The 19,213-nt window shown below is 38.5% G+C and overlaps 1 protein-coding gene across 1 annotated transcript; it reads right to left on the bottom strand.

The window, feature by feature from the left end:
- Position 1: 1 nt before the first annotated feature.
- Positions 2–16,529, bottom strand: LOC144638604 (protein Wnt-7b-like). The gene is made up of 4 exons (XM_078497842.1): positions 14,400–16,529; positions 13,929–14,143; positions 8,510–8,790; positions 2–1,424 (listed from the first exon to the last, which is right to left on the bottom strand). The coding sequence occupies exons 1-4, from the start codon at positions 14,474–14,476 to the stop codon at positions 936–938; spliced, it is 1,062 nt and encodes a 353-aa protein (XP_078353968.1). The 5' UTR covers positions 14,477–16,529; the 3' UTR covers positions 2–935.
- Positions 16,530–19,213: the final 2,684 nt, after the last annotated feature.

Raw genomic sequence — 19,213 nt, 5'->3', positions numbered from 1 at the left:
AAGTCGTGTTCTACAATACAATGTGTTCAAACACTGATTTTCTATCTAAGGTGTCATTTTATAAATAAAGGTTTGTATACATAGAAATACATAATTAAAAGTAATTTGCATTGTGTGTAAGTTACAACCCCCAAGAAATACAATATAAAAGCTCTGCACACCGGGAGATTCAGGTTTCTTACTGCTTCAGGAGAGTCCAAAATATCGCATCAAGCGCATAACAGAAACTCAAAGTGCATTTTACGTAGTTTGATTCTGGCCGAGTGTTCTAAGGGACCATTTAGGGGAATAAGTACCATTTTCGTTCGGAATTTGTCTGAGCCCGCGGATTTTGTCCAAGACGTTGCTAAGAAACAGGACGTCGCGCGCTTTTTGGCGGGATTTTCTGAGCAGTAGAACCTGGACGTTCGCGCCTACTGTTTGATCGGATTCCGAGTGCTTCCACGAAAATATACCGAAAACGGCGTTTTAAGAGGAGGAGTAACCTTCTAGGGGAAGTGAAAAATTCATCGTTTTTTCCTGCAATTTCTTTACAAGTTCTCATAAATATGTACACTGTCCAGACAAACCAAGTCAATGGACGGCTAAAAAAAAGTTGCTGTTCCTACGAATGGGTTACTAGAAGAAAGCGTTCGTTTCTCTAGTTCCCAGTTAAAAGTGTCATAGAATCTAAGCTATAACTCACAAGCAAGGTCAAAGTAATTCTCAGGTGTCGTTGAATTCTTGTAGACTGCAAATGGCTAGGTCAGCCTTTGTTTATGCGCAGCTATTGATGAAACCGTTTATAGCCATTTTCCCAGCACCGTCTCCAACACAGCCATTGAAATATAAAATCCAAACGACTAATTGCATATTTTAAAAAATCCGTGTGACGCGTTTTGAACATAACTCATGATAATTTATTCCAGATTAATTCCCGATGACGTCATTCAGCCTCACTTGCAAGTATGCTCAATCCACTCCTTTTTGCACCAATCGCACTTGACATGACAGCACCAGATAAAAGTACAGTTACATTTGACGTCATTCACTCTGTTAATAGTGTTATAGCCCCGGCCACAGCACAAATGCCGACAACTGTCCGTGCCGACCGACGATCTATTGCATGTCCTTCCCGACGTGCCCAGAATGCCATTCCTCTCGTCAGTTTTGCAAAAGTCAGGCGAGTTGTCGGAGTATACGAGACTCGCCGGCGGCGGTCGCTTTCTGTCGGCGTTCCTTTTTCGTCCTCGTCGTCCGCGAGATAGTCTCGTGAGCTTGGTTTTGCTTTTGTTTAGTTTAACCTTCAATGCGTTGTCGAACCTTCGGCGTAGTTCGGAGGCAACTTTGGCCATCTTCGGCATGGTTTTCCAGCACACTCGGACCGTACACGAACCGGAAACGCCGTGACATTTGCAACTCTTGTCCATATTGTCTTCTATAGCCTAAAACAAAAGAAACGACAGGAAAAAACTATAAATATGCGCCTCAAATGGATGTATGGAAAACAACCACTGAAACAATGCAGTCTTATGGCCTGGCAAAACGAGGAACATGTTTCCAAAAACACACCTAGTGCACGCATGTTTCCCCAATGTTTCCCAGTTTTGCCACACGGGAAGCATTGTTTCTAGCGTCAATTTCTGTCTTCAGGAAGCAAAATTTGCTTCTGCTACACCGCAGAAACATTCCGAGTTTCCGCGCGGCATAGAAACATGACAAATCGAAGAAACAATCATAGAAACATATTTTTAAAAAACATGTCTCCTCGTTTTGCCGGGCCTTTGGTACCCAGCAGTCTGTGAACATCCGCCCCTCCCCTCCCTAAAGAAAAATCAGGAAAGAGGAGGGGTCGGACGTGTACAAGCTAGGGAACCAATCAAATTTGCATTTGTTACGGTGCACGCGCCCTCCGTGCGCAAGGCGTGACGAAGACGCTGTTTTTATAATTAGTTATCCTGTTTGGTGGGGTTTTCCCTGAGATTTTTTCCCCAACTGCGGTGAGAAGGTGACATTTGGAGGGAAGGAGCTCCTAAATCAATATTAGTAAAAAAATCTGTGCGTTCTGATCAGCAGGTTAGGTTTATCAGATCGCGTGCCTGTATTGTTTTAAACAAACTCGTTTATCGTCAAACGCCTTAGCCCTTAGGCTTGTCTTATCGTTTGATTGATTATGTCTAATATTGAAAAGGTAAAAACAGGACAACTCGGATTAATATTAATCGGATTAATATTAATCCTAATGATTATTATAATCCAGTAATAGATTATTATAATCCAGTTATAGATTATTATAATCCAGTAATAGATTATTATAATCTATTACTGAGGTTTGAGCCGTGCCTTAATCCATTAGGATTAATATTAATCTTATGTAAGATTAATATTAATCGGATTAATATTAATCTTAATAATAAATCTCAACAACTCAATCCTAGTCCAAAGCTTATGAACTGAACCACATACTGGCACATACAAAAAGGAAAATAGTCAACAGACTTGCGCGTGAAAGATTTCAAATCTATATTTGAATCATGTGGTGCCAACGCAACGCAACGAACAAGGGAGGTAAAAAATCCTAAACAACGAGCTAAAAAGACAGAGCGCTCGATCAAAATAATGCAAGAAGCATAGCCTTTACAACACAGTGTCTCTCTGAAACCAACTTTCAGCTAATTTTCATAGTAAAGCTGAAACAGTCTCTGGCGAAGCCGGACCAAGATAATCCGTGATAAGACAATACATCTTGCAACAATATTGATTAAAATACCGGGCGCGGCGTCAATAAAATGCAAGTAGTTTACATTTTCACGTAACATTTCATATCTTGTCCTTCAAGGGCGAACATTTTGTGAGCCTAAAGCATATCTTGCAAATAGAATTGAGCCAAAACAAACTGAACTAGCACATGTGGCAGAGTACAGATTTAGAGGTGTCATTCAACTCTACTTGTAAACGGAAACCACGCAGCGCGGACTAATGACCTCTAGACACTTCCTTGGCCACAATCTTACGGCTCTATTCAATACATAATGCCTCCAAATAAAAACAGGACCCTCAGAAAGAAGTCAGAAGCAAATAAGGTCGAAAGACCGAACTTAACATAAAACGGCAAAGGTACAAATGTCACGAACGTAGGAGTCGTGTAGGCCCGTCACCTTTATTTACCATTGACGGATGTAATAAGTGACTTATATTCTGTCAGTCCTGTGTTGTAAGTCTGCAGTGTGTTTGTCATGTACATATCTGTCAGATAGTCAAATAGACATATCTGTTATCCGAACATTCAAGGAATTTTATTGGGATTATAATACAGATTAATATTAATCCGGATTATAATATTAATAATAATCTAATCCTTCCAATTTTTTGCCGTGCCTTAATCTATTACTGGATTATAATAATATATTACTGGATTATAATAATCTATTACTGGATTATAATAATCTATTACTGGATTATAATAATCCTATTATAATCTATTATTATTATAATCCGCGGATTAATATTAATCCGAGTTGTCCTGTAAAAAACAAACTTAAAACAAACATTTTTTAAAAGACGTTTAATGTAAGGGAACAAAGTGTCAACCTTCGGCACTGAAATAACATCACTTCACGACCTACTAAATCTGTTATATTCAAACAGAGCTACAATCCCAAATGTGATCATTATCTGTTTTCTCCTTAACTTTTCAATACATTTTCAAACACACAGGTGAAAAAAAAAAATCAACTATAGGATATTGACGAGGCAGTGTACCACGAAACCTCTGAAAAATAGCATTGAACGAAAAGCATGACAATCAGAAACGATAATTAAAATTTCGACCCATTCTCCACAGGAGGTAAAACTGTGATTTGTTTTGATTGTTTCAAAAGGTCATTCCTTCTTAATTAAATTTCGAAACTCCAATTCTTTTAGCCAAAACATATATCACAGCCCGAGGGGGTTGGGCAGAGTGCCGACCAACGAAATTATCATAAACTCCCTTGAAAAATAATAAATGATTTCAAATCGTACGATTTCTGTTTTGAGTATTTCCAAGATTTAACAAAAACATATTTGGAGAGGAGAGCTTTGCGGAAAATTTGTTACTTGTTACAACAGATTAATAACAGATTGAACACACTTAATTGTTGTAAATGCTAATAAAGTTTGACAAAACATACACTGCTAAAGACACTCCCGCTGAGGTTAATTTAAAAGCAAACATTTTAATAAGGAATATTTGATAAGCTTGTCCGTTGAACATACAAAAGGCGTGGCTGCCAATGGCAGGTAATCGATTGTGTCGGTGCCAATTCAAATTTTGGAATGCGAGTTTATAAAGAAACTGTTGTAAAGTGTGCAACAAGCCGTGTCGTTAGTTAATACTGCTGGATAACTTTCTTTTTACTGATTTGACCCATTTTTGCACGTGCAGTTGTTGTTTCTGATTGGCTGAAAAGTTTGGAAAACCATCAAAAAGTCATCAAATGATGTGCCTTGTCAAGAGCTCATACCATTAATCTTTGTTAATAGAAACCAAAGAAAGCCGAACATTCAATCAGTTGCAAGGATTTTTAACGACTTTAAAATCCATTCCGTCAACCAAAAACAACCCTGACTGATGAAGTGCTAAAACTAAAGAAGTTCAAAAATTTAAAAACCCCGGCAAATCATATCATTTTTTTTATAAAAACCATAAAAAGGCCGAACATTGTCAGGTCATTCACAATTGCAGATTAAAAAAAGTAATCCCATTTTCGCTCAAAAACGCGCGTGCTTCTTAAGAAAAGTACACTTAAAACCATTCCATAGCTTTTTAATTCCTTTAATCCGTTAATTAAGCAAAGGAATGCTTTTAAGACTGAAAAGAAGATTATCTCTGATGATTTGCAAGGCGGTTAAAAATATCAAGAGAAAATTAATCACCGTGATTTCGAGAAGTCCTCTGAGTAAATCTCCGCGAGAGATTAAAGCGCCATTAAGGGGAAGGAAGAACAACTATTACCGCTGCGATACCGAGATAATTCTCCCGAACCTTCATTTTCCTTGTTAACGAATAGTTTAAATTACTTCTAGTAAAAAATGTTGAAAAATCTTGCATATAGCTTTACTAAAAAAATCCAGAAAATCTCTTCCCATTACACCTGATGCAAGCCTACTGCGTACCAATATATTTCAAATGCTTTACCGATTGTTGTACACTTCAGAGAGGACAATATTGAAGGCTTAAATTGGAGGATAATTTTGACGAAATTGCGTGACTATTTTTTAATTTCCTTTCATATATAAAACCTTCACAAAGGAACATCAAATTTAACCTCTCGCGAAGAGAACTCCCTGCTGCTAAAATGATACCAAAATATCCGGATAATTATTAATCGCTTTATCACCCAGGAGCTCTGTTCCTCTTTTTTAAAATAGCTTCGAGAAGAACATGTTTCCTTTGTTATTCTGAAATCAAAATCCGCAGGAGTTTTTATTACGCCAACAAGGAAAGATAAGCTATAAGTCCTACACCTTTCGAATAAAAAATCCTAAAAGGAAGGGCGTGTGAGTAGTTGTTCATCACGTTTTATCGCAAACCACCGAAAACAAAGTTCAAAAAGCGGTTATGAGGCGAGCGGAGGAAATCCACGAAATTGGCAGAGTTTCCGCGCGGGAGTCACTTTGCGCGCGCGACCGTCACGAACGGAACAACAGGTCAAAACGTCACTTCTTGTTCAAATTTGTTTCGATTATTCTGAGTCGGAAGCCGCAACATTTGCAATTTACGACCCACGCAACGGAGCGGGCATGTGAAAATGATAAAAAAAGTCATTAAATATAATTGGACGTTTGCGAAACGACCGCATGTAGAAGGATTTGCATAGCCGCTATTCAAAAAGGTTCGGATTTAAATTAAATAGCGGATGGCTTGTGTTGGGTGTTTTTCTAGCCATCAACATTGAGGTAATTTTGCTTTTTTGCCGAGGAAAGGCGGAGCGTTTTAACGGAAAACAAAGGTTGCTTCTTTCGTTATTACGAACATACTTTCACGCACATGAAATTTCATGATGATGGAGAATAATGCTCCTTTAATATGTTTATATTTTTTTAAATTGGCTTTAAATATTTTTATGGTTTCTAAAACGCCGTAATTACTGAAATTATTCCCTCCCTGTTTATCTAAATATCAAAGTCTAAAAAGTGAAGAAAAAAATGGAAAGCCCAGAGAAGCAAAATGAAAAGAGATGATTTCAGATTAATTTTCCAGTGACCTTTTGTACAGTTATTTTTTCTTTTATTTATTATTATTTTTTTTGCTTTTGAAAACGAATGTAACTAGACCTAGGCCATAGCGGCAGTCCGGGTCAGTCTTTTCGAACTACCTTGAATATAACGTCGCCGCCAAACCAGTTTCAAAACAGGAAAATATAATCTCAAAGAACATATATGTAAAACACCGAAAAACAAACAGAATCACGGTACTTCTCAATAGCCTTTACTTGAACGGTCACACTTAAAAGATTTCATTCACAGACTCAAAAGTTATAGCCGTACGCGACGCGATGCCTGTCTGTGGGGGTGAAATTGGGGTTAAAAGGCACAATAAACTAGCTTAAACTTGTAATTAGCCTTCTTATTTGCGATGGTTGTGAGAAGATTATACTTCAGATTATCGCATCAACTGTTATAATAAACATGTTTTAACTTGGATATTTTCACTGGGGTATTTAGTGCTCAGGGCTGTCTTCTTCTGTTAATAGTATAAATTTTTATGAATTCCACCTAAATTGTCGAAAGCAATTCTTTTAGGAATTCCATGTCGCACCACGGATTTAACAACATTTTCAAGGAATTTAATCTAACTTACAAACGTGATCTTATTATTCATTTCTATCCTTGTCGTCGTTAATGATCTAAACTTCCTTTAATGGTTTCCCGTTATTTGTCGAGTGCTGCTCTTGAAAATTAAGCCACTATTATTTTGGATTCACGTATGGATTACAGCTTTTTCGAGAGCAGCTAAAAATAGATGACCGCGTCTCTAAGCAGATTGAACGTGTTTATAGCCGCTTTTATAAACAACCTGTATGAAAAGGATGGCTTTGTTTAGCGGGGTTTTGATACAGTTTATTTACCAGGAAGCCACGGTATTTATGGCATGTTATACTAAAAATCTTTAATTGCAATCCGTTTCCATCCGAGCCACCCGCAGCCAAAGATGCTCGTTAACAGTTTCAGTGCTATAATATAGCAATTCTTAATAAAAATGGACTATTATTTTTAGGTTTCCTGCGACACAAATAAAAATTTTGGCTGTTTAAAAATCTGGTAAAATCCGTGACATAGTCCCCGTTTAATACAAACAGCTCAGAGTACAGAATATAAGATAAGGAAGCAGGCAATATTTGCGGATTTAGTGAGCACGTTCCCATGAAGGGTTTTTATAAATTTAACAAGAAAATTTATGTGAAACATTTCGCGAGCTTTCTTTAATCTGATACCCATCGATCATATAAAAATCTTCTCGCCCAAAAAATGAAAAGCAACCCCAAAATAACAAAAATTGAACTAACATACGTGCTCGACGCTGGTGTCCACAATTTAAAGCGTCAAACCGCAAAACTGTTAGCAAACTGCTTCGGAAAGTACAAAGGCATTATTTTCATTTTTCTACGCACGGAAAAAATTTGCGGCGCCGAAAAATTATGGTTCTACAACGGACCTAATTTCTGAACTGTGGTTTATATGGCGAGAAAATGTGGGAAAATCAGAGTTTGGAAAAAAACGGGAAGCTGCGGCTACGAAAAACATACATGTCTCTTTTGTGAACACAAAGCGTCGACGCCCAAATAACGTGCGCAACGACCAGCTTCTAAAGCGCTTCACACTTCATAAGGAAACCCTTGAAATGCCGTTAAATCCGTACTTGTGGGATTTGTGTTAATTCACCCGCATATACGTTAAAGCTTTTAACACTCGTTAATTCTAAAATGCTATAGTATCGTTTCCATTTGTCACAAGTTTTGCGTTTTTACAAACACGTATTTTGGGGTGTTGGCCACAGTTTTTCTCCTTTTTGTGTTCATTTTTGCATCCTACACGTAACATTTTTCCATTTCTTATGTTGCAATAAAACGTAGATACATACTAACAAAAAGGCTTAACACCTGTTCTAGATAGCCATTCTTTCTTTCTCAATTTGACGAATGTTCATCTCATCAAAAGAAAGTTATGCTTGTAACAGTGACCTTCTTTCGTACGGTACCCGCTAGTCGACCCCCTGTGTTCCAAAGTTAAGCCCCGCTTTTCACACCTCGTCATCCGTTCCAATCCGCTTTATTTTCTATCCCCCTCTAATCGCCACAATTTGCACCATGCTAAGAAGTGGTTTGGCAATTTCATACGACCAGAAAAGTTAACAAACCATTTAGTTCTCAATGCGGTCGCGTTTTGAAAAGCCACAAAAATCAAAGCACGATTAAAGATTATAAGAAAAAACATCCTGTTCCATACAAGAACTGGTCAGTGCAGAAACAAAAACAACTTGGCTTACCTTTCTACCAGCATTATGGTTGTGTGTTATAATAAAGTTTGTTAAGCTCTTCTCGGCATTCTTGCTCGGGTCCATGAAGCCTTTAGAGTAGTCTTTGCCGTATTGAAAGTTCTCGGAGCATCCGCCCCACTCCCAGCTCTTTTCCCCAGGTTTGTTTTCTCTTCCTTGTGGCCGGGTATCGCAGCCACACTCGTCCCAGTTTCCCAGGCTGCAGCCCTTGGTTATCTGGTAGGCAACCCCTGCAGCGGCAATAGCGTGCAGGTACGAACTCTCTTTGTTATCTAAAGAAAAGGAGAGATATTTAAATGCTACTGAGATTCAAGACATTGAGATGAATAATGAACAAAGTTTTGCAAGAAATCTTTTAAGATATATCTCTAGGCTTAGCTGCTGCATTTACTAAACAAAACTTACATACATCATGTAAACTCTTACACAAATGGCGGGAAAATAGCATATGGTGCATGCAAACTCGTACAAATGGCGAGAAAATGACTTCAGGTGCATGCAACGCTAACAAATGGCGGGCAGATGGCTATTGGTAAATGATAACTCTCACAAATGGCGGGAAAACGGCATATGGTGCATGCAAACTCTTACAAATGGCAAGAAATGGCTACATGTTCATGCAACTCTTACAAATGGCAAGAAATGGCTATATGTTCATGCAACGCTTACAAATGGCGGGAAAATGGCAACGGGTGAATGTAAACTCTCACAAATGGCGGGAAAATGGCAACCGGAGATCAAAAAATAATGAGAAAGAGAAACAAGAATGACTTGCAAGACGTTGCAAGCACTTATTCGAATAATAAATGGAAAGATGGAGATAAACTGAGCTGTTAGACTGGATACCTAACAGTAACTCTCCCTTCCCGTTTCTCGGCGTTGTGTTTATTCCACTAAACCTCTTGAGCCAAGCTGCTTGATTTACTACAAGAGGAATCTTATCGTTATGTCATCGTTTGCCCCTGCTTCCTATACCTTTATGTCAGTTGGCATTTGCCGTGGGAAATGAATCGTGAAAAGACTTCAAGGCGCCTTACAAGCTCTTATTTACATACTATAGTTACAAATGGCATCATAAGTTCTTTCAAAGATGTCCACTAAATTTCATTTTACCGAATAACATTTTTAGTTTCCAAACCGTTGCATTTATTCTTATGATACAAAACGGTGCGTTTGTCAAAATGTATTGAGAACTGAGCAAGACGAACAACGTGACTCAGAAGAAAACCTGACAGAAAGTTTCTAAGTTTAGAACTGTTTACGTTCACATCAAAAAGTTTGACCAACTTTAATAAGGTCACCGTTCCTGATGCTCACATAACACTACACTATATTTATAAGTCATTTTAAAAAGCATTGCGTGTTCTAAGCTTGGCATTTGACCATGTAACTTGATTTCATCTGTATAAATTTCCATTTACGTTTGGTACCCTTGTATGTGTGGGGTCAATTGAAGATTAAAAACGTCCGAAAACACATTCAACTGCCTATAACTTGAAAACAAATAAACAAAAGCAGAATCCTATACCGTCTTCCATTCTCTGGCGTTTAGCACAACGCACGTGCAACTGACAAATTTTCAATTCTATCTCTACGTGAGTTCTTTTAGCAGTGCACGTGAAAAATCGCACGCGCAATTTTGAGGAAGACTTGGAGTTCGTGGAGGATTCCTCCACTTGTCCTCGCAGATGTTTAATCGTTCAATAAGTAATTAATTGTCCTGGAACTGAATTCAAAGCTGTTACGTTTTGTTGTAATCCGATGTCTAGACCGCTTTCTGCCAGCTTTCTCTCGATAGCAATGAAACTTTAGAATCTTGCCTCTAACATGAACGTAACGAGAGCAGTTATCTGAAATTTATATGCGAGAATATGGTGCTGCAGTGTATTAAATTCTATTAGATCAGTTTACAATCACGTACGCCTTTTCACGAAGATTACAAAAGTTTTGAAAGAAAATTAAATTTTTGAAAACTTTTGTGGACGAACTGAGTTGTAAAACAACTAATTTAGGTTCCCCTGCAGGAAAGCACGAATTACATTGCGCAGTGACATCAATGTAAAATTCTCGGCTTTGGAGTGTCCTAAACTGTCACATTTGATCTAGAATGCAGGTCAAAACTTTGAAAAACACTCCCGTTGTTTCACAAGAATTGCTGCCGCCTACAAATTAGCAGCATTGACGTCAAAATGCGACTAGAGTCAAAAGAACCCCGACCGTCTTTTCAGTTATACAAAACAACCAGCCAATGAAATAGTCCATGGAACAGTCTTTAATCCCATGTTCGCCTGCAGAAAATTGCAATAATGAATGAAGGAATATTAAAACGGGAAATGTTTCATAAAGGATCTTTCCGAACACCCAGCGGGCAGATCACGATAATTCCACGCAATTACTTACGTTCATTTTAGGTTTTGAAAACGTGCGGCTCAATTAAAAGTTTTAATAAGTTCGGCTAAAACGTGATGAAGCACGATGAAGTCATTTTCCGTCCACCTTTCCTGTGCCCAAGCTAACAGAAACGAAAGTATTTTGTTTGTTCTTTGCTTCGTTTTAATACATTGTATTAAGGTAACAAGTGTGCACAGCAGGAAAAATTTCAAACAACGAGAAAGTTTGCACAAAAGGGGGCGGGGAACCAGGCTTGTTTTGAAACATAAACCGCGCTTGAGCTAAGTAAGTTTGAGACTACATCATGAAAACTTTTTCTAGTTGATGATTTTCTATATTCTCTTCAGATATCTGTTTGACAATATGTTGATACTGTATGGAGAAATTAAGCGATGATCACACAGACAGAAAGAACAAATTGTGAAACGGGACGCGAGAAGCTTCGAGACTAGAAGGTTAGACCAACCAGCGACTTAATGGCAAATACAAATTTAAACAGAATAAACAATTTTCGATTTTACAACAAACACTGCTATCAGCACTTTTAAACACCTTTCTGATAGATTGACGTGTTTACAGAAGTACAAAAATGTCGAGTTCATTCTAGTTGAGTTCTTTTCGAGAAGGTATTCAAATTCTATTCTTTTGGAACAACACCAAGCAAACGAGCGCACGTCACAATTTGACAAAGCCATTGTTCAAAGCCAATTTAAAAGAAAATTACCAAAACCTTATTTGAAGTTGTGATAGACCGAACAACCCTCAATTACCCTCATTCTTTATAATTACCGCCCGAAGTTTTGTCTTTTTTCTAATTTCTCATTTCACGATGGGTAATTTTCCCAATCGACAATTTTACACAAGACAAAGGTTATGAAAAGACATTAACGCCTTAGGGGTATCTAGGAGTATAATAGCGAGAAGGCACTGTAATTATTTGCCAAAAGATTAATGATAACTTTGCGGAATAAATCTCTTTCGGGATTATATTTTGCTAGTTTTGAGAGAACCTGTCAAGAATGGCCTGACCCAAGACGGTAAAAGTTGATCGAGCGTTTAGCGACACCGAAATTTGAGTGTTCCAAACTAGCCGACCAAAACGGCGAAGAAAAGTTAAAAGCTATTTCGCTTTGATAATGGTTTAATCTCAACAAATCGACAGACTTTTTGGCTCCTGGTTTCTTGTAGCAATGCTGTAATAAAGGAAAAGGGTTCCGTGTTACGATGTTTACAAAGGCAAAAGCCAGTCAGACTAATGTGTGTCATGTCAATTACTTTTTTGTTGCGGTGAATTCCACAGGAAACGTAAAAACACTGACGCAATTGCAGTTAATTTCTATTCTCTCGTTGGCTTCTTCCCTGCGCGCGATAAGCCGGCCCACGCTGGTTTAGAGCGCAACACGGGTCAAGTGATCGATGAAAAAAGAAACGGAAATTAAACGCACTGGAAGGCGCGCCAGTTCTCGAAGGCGTGTGAAAAAGCGTTTATTGGACACCTTCAAACTGGAGTCCACATTTATAATGTGTTTGTTTTCAAAATGTCTTCGACTGTTTCCTAGATAATTGTTGACAAGGCCGGAAAACAAAAAAAGCTAGAGTTACGTCGATATTCGATTACCCTAATAAAAAGGGGCCATTATAGGAGGGTGGTTGATACGGGCCCGCGAGATTAGCGATACAACACACGTCGTAAACAAATTGACACTTCACGTCAGAACTTTCCATGAGAGGCATTAAGTTATCTAGGCTGTGTACACATTCGAGGGCATATTTCAACGTCTGTGTAGCTCTAGATAACGTGGATAAAAGAGAAGGGGTATTAATTGAGGCTGGTGCGGGCCTTAACGCTGCTAATAACATAAACAGCCGTTTTTCGCATAGGAAGTCATCGCCAATGCGCTTTCTAGAGGTGACTTTCGAGTCAGTCCGGTGTAGTTTTCAAAGAAAACACTGGCGACGTCTTGATCATATTTACCTAGCAAAGACCGCCAAATCCACGAATGATCTCTCTCATACGGCATTTAGCTTTAAACTTGATGGTGTTTTGGTATGCAAACACCGAAGCTGGATGAATCCTTCTTACGTATTAGCAGATAAAATTAAGAATTTCGTGCTCGAGGACGCGTATTCTACCGATTATTATATGCCATTTTCGGGATGAGGTTGGGAATGACATTTTCTAAAACGTGTTTAATCTTTGGATCAGTGTTTGGTTGGATGCAAATTTCCGAGACATTTCCTAAGCCTGGTAGATTCGTTTCACATATGTAACAAACAAAGGTTTCCACCGATTTGTGAAGGACAAATAGTCTCGACTGCAGAGAAAAAATTGAAAAAACCGCCTGAAATTTTTCGCGAGACAAGAACTTTCATCAAGGTTACAACCCGGCATCCGTCGCCGAAAACGGTTGTTGAAATGTTGTTTAAAACTGTTTAGAAACACAGACGAATAGAGGAGGGCGTTGAGATGTCCAAAAAACGAACAAAGCTAATAACTCTGCTCAAAGAGCACCCTGCAGGTAAAAAATGCCCGCACTGAGAAACATTAACAAACTAACACTAGGCGGTGAGCAGCCTTAGGGCTTGCTTGAATACAGCAAATGCCACGCAATATTTACAGCGCTTGCTAAACTTACTCCAGACCAGCAGATTGCTTGATAGACAAGGCCTGCCAAGGTCCTATGAAGTGGGAATTAAGCGGATTTCTGAAACAAAATATTTCCTCATATGTTCTTTGTGAAAACACATATGCTTTCCAGTTGTATATTGACGGCAATAGAGTCGCGATTCACTGAGTTTAACCGCTACATCAGAACTTACACTGAAGCAAACCAACGCTATACAGCGAGCTTATCTTTTCCCCCGGCTCTCAAAATAACGTTTAGAGATAAGGAAAGCTCAGGAAATGTCTGATAATATTGAATCTGTAGGTAGGTCGTAGAACGGAAGCAGGGAGGGAGCGCTATATTGCTGAATGTTTAAGCAAAGGAAGTTAAAGTTTAGATTATGCGTAACTCACCGGCCTTGAGCATTCTTTCTCTTCGAAAAACGTCTGCGATCGTTACACCGGAACAGTTCCATCGGCGATCATTAAACTGATTTCTGCACTCTTTTAGCGCTAGTTCGACGCCGTCCCGAGCAGTCAAGCCAAGTAAAGGCAGAGCTAAACACTTCTTTTGTTGACTATCCTTGAGCCAAGAGCAAAAACTCAAGGCAGCTTCGTTCCGAGGTTGCCTGCAGAGAGAGTAAAGAAAAACTAATAAGTGAGTGCGAGTGCCACGAGGCGCTTATCAAGACTGCAAATGTTCGTATCAAGACCACCCTAGCACAAATAAGACCCTTAACAACCTTGCACGCGCCGATCAAACAGTGCAGCTCGATTTCATCTCGACGACATGCTCACGGTGCTTCAATTACCAACCAAGTACTTCTCGCTTCACGGTGAAATTTTCACACTTTGAAACAAATACTAAACAATAATCTCACTCACCTGGTCTTTTTGCGTCCGTCTATCGCAGCAAGAACGATGATAGAGACAAAAGAAAGGAGCCAGACGCGCGCTCTCATCGTGTGTTTTTTGTATGTTTCCCGTTTGTCGTACGCCGCTTAAAAGTGTCTCGCTGAAAAGCTCCGAGATGAGCAGACTCGTGTGATTGCTTAATGGCTTGTATCTGTCAATCTAAGAAGTCGCTTGAAGTTTTAGTTCAAGTCGCGGTCGAGGGTCTCTCGTCTTTTCTCCCGCGCGCTTGTTAGCACGTTTTTCAAGTAGAGTTGATTTAGCTATTCGGGCAAACACTTCTCGTATACTTGTGTAGCGCTTGAGGTCAAGAAGGTACTTAATAACAACCAACAACAGCTCTCATCGCTTGAACGCCTTCGCAAGCCTGTAATCTTGGCAATTTCGCGATTAAAATGAACCGAAACAAGGCAATCGGCCGGAAGAATGGGTCTTGAAAAACGGCGCGCGCTGATTGGTCCTTGGTCCCTTTGTGCTAGATCGCCTCTATTTTTCCAATAATCATCTAATAACATCAAGACAAAACGCTTGTCAAAACAAAACCCGACTTAAGACCGAATTCAAATTTATAAGGGCCGGAAACCACGGAATGGTTCGAGGCAATACGCACAGCGAACAGACAGTCCCGGTTAATTTGATCAATAAACTCCAACTGTCCTAAGAAATGATTGTTGCTAATTTCGGCAAATCCGACTTGATGAGGAAAAAGTTACGCCGACTCCGTATAAATTCCAGCACAATTACCCACTCAAAACTTCACTAATTAAACGTTTCTTTGTTGTTTATTAAAGTTGAAACGTGCGACCCGCTATTATGCTCGATTCTATTAGAAATTTTCTTGTATGCGCTCCCAAAATCGCTCTGCACTAGACTTTATGATATGTCTGACGTAGAGTGGCATTTGATATGTCCTTATTTTCACAGCGATCGACATGTATAAAAGGAAAAGCGATCGTGTTTTATCGATAGCGATACCCAGCCATGCTGAAAATAACTTTGGTGCAGGGGCTAAGGCATCTTTTGTCAATCGGCACCTCTTTGAAATGGTTTGAGTACAAGAAGAAAATAATCGCTTGCTCATCTCTTGGGCCGAACGTGGAAAGGTCTAGTTTAGATTGCCATCGAGTTTTTGCAATTTGATGCAGAAACGACTTTATCAAATCTGGCCTTGCTTCCTATTTTGTGTTGAATCAACAGTATTTAGGTCAACAGTTCAGAATGATTCAGATGTAATTAAAGCAATCTTCGCTCGATAAAATTAATCACAGGGCGAGATAATTTTCTCTATTGAGGCCTGCCATCGTTTATTACCGAAACTTGATTGTTTCGAAAACACATCACTGCGATTACACAAGGCCGGTTTTCTTTGCGTTTCGCTGCGTTGTTGAGCAAGCATTCACGGAATTTCCATCAAAAACAAATCAGGGCCACAATTTAAGAGATTCGTGTGTTTTTTAAACGCCTGTTAAGAGAGCTAAAAGATTGCGGGGAGAACATAATGCAGCTAACGAGCCGATTGACGTAGAATTCTAGAAACATGACCATTTGAACGTATAACGACAGACACATTTATAAAATAAATTCGGTAACACAGAAATGTTACAGGGATTCCATTAGAGTCGGAATTCAATATCCGGCGAGTGATTTAAATCTTAATGAATATTTTTGTTTTTAGTGCGACTCGTTAGAACTTATAAATTGCCGAAACGCCTCCGATTACCACAGAAGTAACGCGCAAAATATTAAAAAATTATCCTTTCAAGCGTGTGACCCTACCTTTATAGACAATCGTTATAAAGTGCTTTATTGTTTATCGAATTTGGCAAATGCTTGAAAACTCTCTTTTACTGTAATATCGGGGAGGCTAGCTTTTGTTTACAAAAGCGACAGGAAATCTGGAATAACAAAATATTAATAATTTTATAAATGAAGAAATCGCTTGCTTCTAAAGCTGCAATGTGAGGGTTTTTGTGCGCGCGGAAATCTTAAAAAGAAGTTAATCCACTGCCATTTTAATCAAAGCATTTGTTTCATCAACCGGCTTGCTTATAGTCTCGCTAAATCGCGGCATTTACAAGTCTCTTTGTGCGGATGAGAAAAAAAGTGTAATTACAGTCCCAAAATAGTGCCAAAATAAAATAAATATCCGACATAAAGGATGTTTGCCAACAATGTTTTACTAGGCTCCGTATTAATGTCAGGAAAAATCAACAAATCGACCTCTGTTGAGACAGAGATTTATCATTGGTTATTTGAAGAGGTTCCTAGAAAACTAGGTGCTAAGGACCAATTGCTTTATCTGGTTATCGAAACCAAACGAAAAAAATCGGAACTCTACAACGTCTTAAATTCTAAGCGATTACTTTTCTATCTGTCAAAGCCAAAATGTGACATCTAATCTTAACAATTCTTTCTCCTGTTCTGCGTCATACGACTCGAAACTTTGAAAGATAACAAAGTTCTGCCTATCTGTCTGTCATGAGAGGGCAATCAGATAATTTTATCTCAAGAATAAAGCGATAGATCTTCTTAGGGGTTAAGTGCCGGATTAGCACAAACTGTTGAATAAACAAAAAGACTTTAATGCAGTAAATGTGGAAATGGTTAATTCTCACAGGGAGTTAGGTCTGATTCTAACAGGTGTTTTTCCCATTTGAAAGAGCTTGCGAGTCCCAATTAAATTCTACCTAAAAAATCATTATGTATATTTGTTTCTCCTAAAGTAAATAAAACACAACCAGTTTGACCAAAACCATATTGGGGACCTTAACGAATCGAGTGGCTTTAGTTCCTTGAAGCTTGTGGCTGGAATTTCGATTTGCTGCTTTAAAGTGGGTGTCAATGGCAGCATTTTTGCCAACTCATGCTCGCCAGATTATTACAAAGAATTTTCAACAAAAGGATCGTCCCACTTCAGCAGGGTGCCTTCGAGTTGTTTCTTAAAAATGTTTGACCTTTCTGTGGGATTTTTACACGCTTCTAACGAACATTGACCTTCGATGCTTACATGTGCACGACGACTTGTACGATACGGCAAGAATATTGAAAACAGATTTGCTTGGCGAATGGCATGAGATTAGTTGCATTCAATTGGTTTCAATACACAAATTAAATTATTTTGCATGCCTTATGCATTTGCAAACAGAGAAAGCGTTTCTCCGCAGGAAATTAAAAAAGAACAATTAAAAATCTAAAGTACACTGGGTTATTGCATCAAAACAACACAAGAAACTATTGTTGTAGACAAAACTTTGCGACATTGTACAAAATCGTTATCAAACTCCGTAGCTCAAATGAAAGAAAGCCAACGATTTCAATACTGTTTTCCAAGCGATATAAAATTGTTGAATAAACAGATCTCCCCACAACAAAAAATATCAGAACAATTTTGTTAATTAAACAAAACTTTGGACTCGACGTAAGCAAATTCCTGTTGAAATTTTTCCAGCTGTTTTTCACTTAAGACAGTGAGAAATTAAAAGCACATTTTAGCAACGTTGTAAACGTGCAGATTTTAACACGCCAACGTAACATATCTGCATAAAGAAAATAATACTTATTGTGTAGAAAATCGAATTGATCAAAAGTATTTTTTTAACATAAAAATACGTCCCTTGCTGTGGACAGAAACAGTTCAGTACAGCATGGTTAACCCGGCCGGAGATGACTTTCGGAAAACCTAAAATGCATGTCTGGTGTATTTTTTATGGAATAGCCGAGAACAGTTGTATTCTTGTAAACGCGAGGTAAACCTTTTCAAAACATAGAGTTGTTTTGGAAACCCATTGAACAAATTGAATTCACTCACATCGGACACAGCACGCTTGTGACGCACGGTTCCAAAGCGTGCGCTTTTCAAATCAATAGCAACAGTGATGATTTTCAGTGTTAAATAAAAATAGAAGAATAGCGTACAGCCTTTTTTACACTACAGCTTAAACATAAAACATCCAAAGTTTTTAACGGAGCAGGAGTCAGTACCCCCTTACACTAAAGATATATCAAGCAATCAAAGTGAAATTTCGCATTATTAAAAAATAATCAGTGGCTTTAAACGCGTGAGTAAATTACTAAATAGGTTTGTTTTTCAAATCTGTTTTTTTCGTTGGGCTCGTTAGGCGTGTCGGAAATTTATCAAGATGGTTTATCAATCTGTTGGCAAAGGCTAGCTGGGGTGAGGAAAAAAGCCAAAGAAAGGCAAGCTATTTGCAGTTAACAGATGGAAAAGTAAAGGTACGATTTCACCGCAGGGAGCCGAGTCAAGACTGATTGTATGATAAAATAAAATCTTCATTCATATGGCTCACAGATGGTATATATGCCTGCGTTTTCTACATTCAGACACGCAAGCTTTTTGTTTTCCATTTGAAAATCGTCTATAAAATTTATCCGCATAAAAATATGCTTCCAATTTTGGTGCATTAGTGAGTTTTAACGAATTCCTTGCATTTTCGTTGTATTTTTAGCCGCGGTAACCCACAAAGTATTGACTGGATATATCTACACATCTATTCAACGGTCACTGATATCTTACACGATGACATTCGAATAGAGATAAATCGAAAAGAATTGTTTGTTTTACACGCAAGAGGCTATATTTTCGCGTTCAAAAAGCAATCAGGAATTCTAATTGTTTTTATAACACTTCCATCTAAAGATTGAAACTAAATTGGTAGGGGACAGGGCAAGATCTTGCAAACTACTTGTTGAAAAGGGCTTGTTAAAACGCAGTCCTTTGCGATTTCTTATTCTTTATTTTAAAAAAACCCGGAAAGCTTGTTTACACG

The sequence above is a fragment of the Oculina patagonica genome, chromosome 1 (assembly GCF_052425735.1).
Source record: "Oculina patagonica isolate OP01 chromosome 1, crgOcupat, whole genome shotgun sequence".
NCBI lineage: Eukaryota > Metazoa > Cnidaria > Anthozoa > Scleractinia > Oculinidae > Oculina > Oculina patagonica.
Note: the sequence above shows the minus strand (reverse complement) of the source record. Positions and strands in the feature narration are given on the sequence as shown.

Bases quoted from the DNA above. Each gene is read 5' to 3' on its own strand.
- LOC144638604 (XM_078497842.1), bottom strand. From the start codon at position 14,476: ATGAGAGCGCGCGTCTGGCTCCTTTCTTTTGTCTCTATCATCGTTCTT. The intron at 8,791-13,928 runs GTGAGTTACGCA...CCTTTTCTTTAG, and splicing joins AGAAAGAATGCTCAAGGCCG to ATAACAAAGAGAGTTCGTAC. The intron at 1,425-8,509 runs GTAAGCCAAGTT...CTTTTGTTTTAG, and splicing joins ACCATAATGCTGGTAGAAAG to GCTATAGAAGACAATATGGA.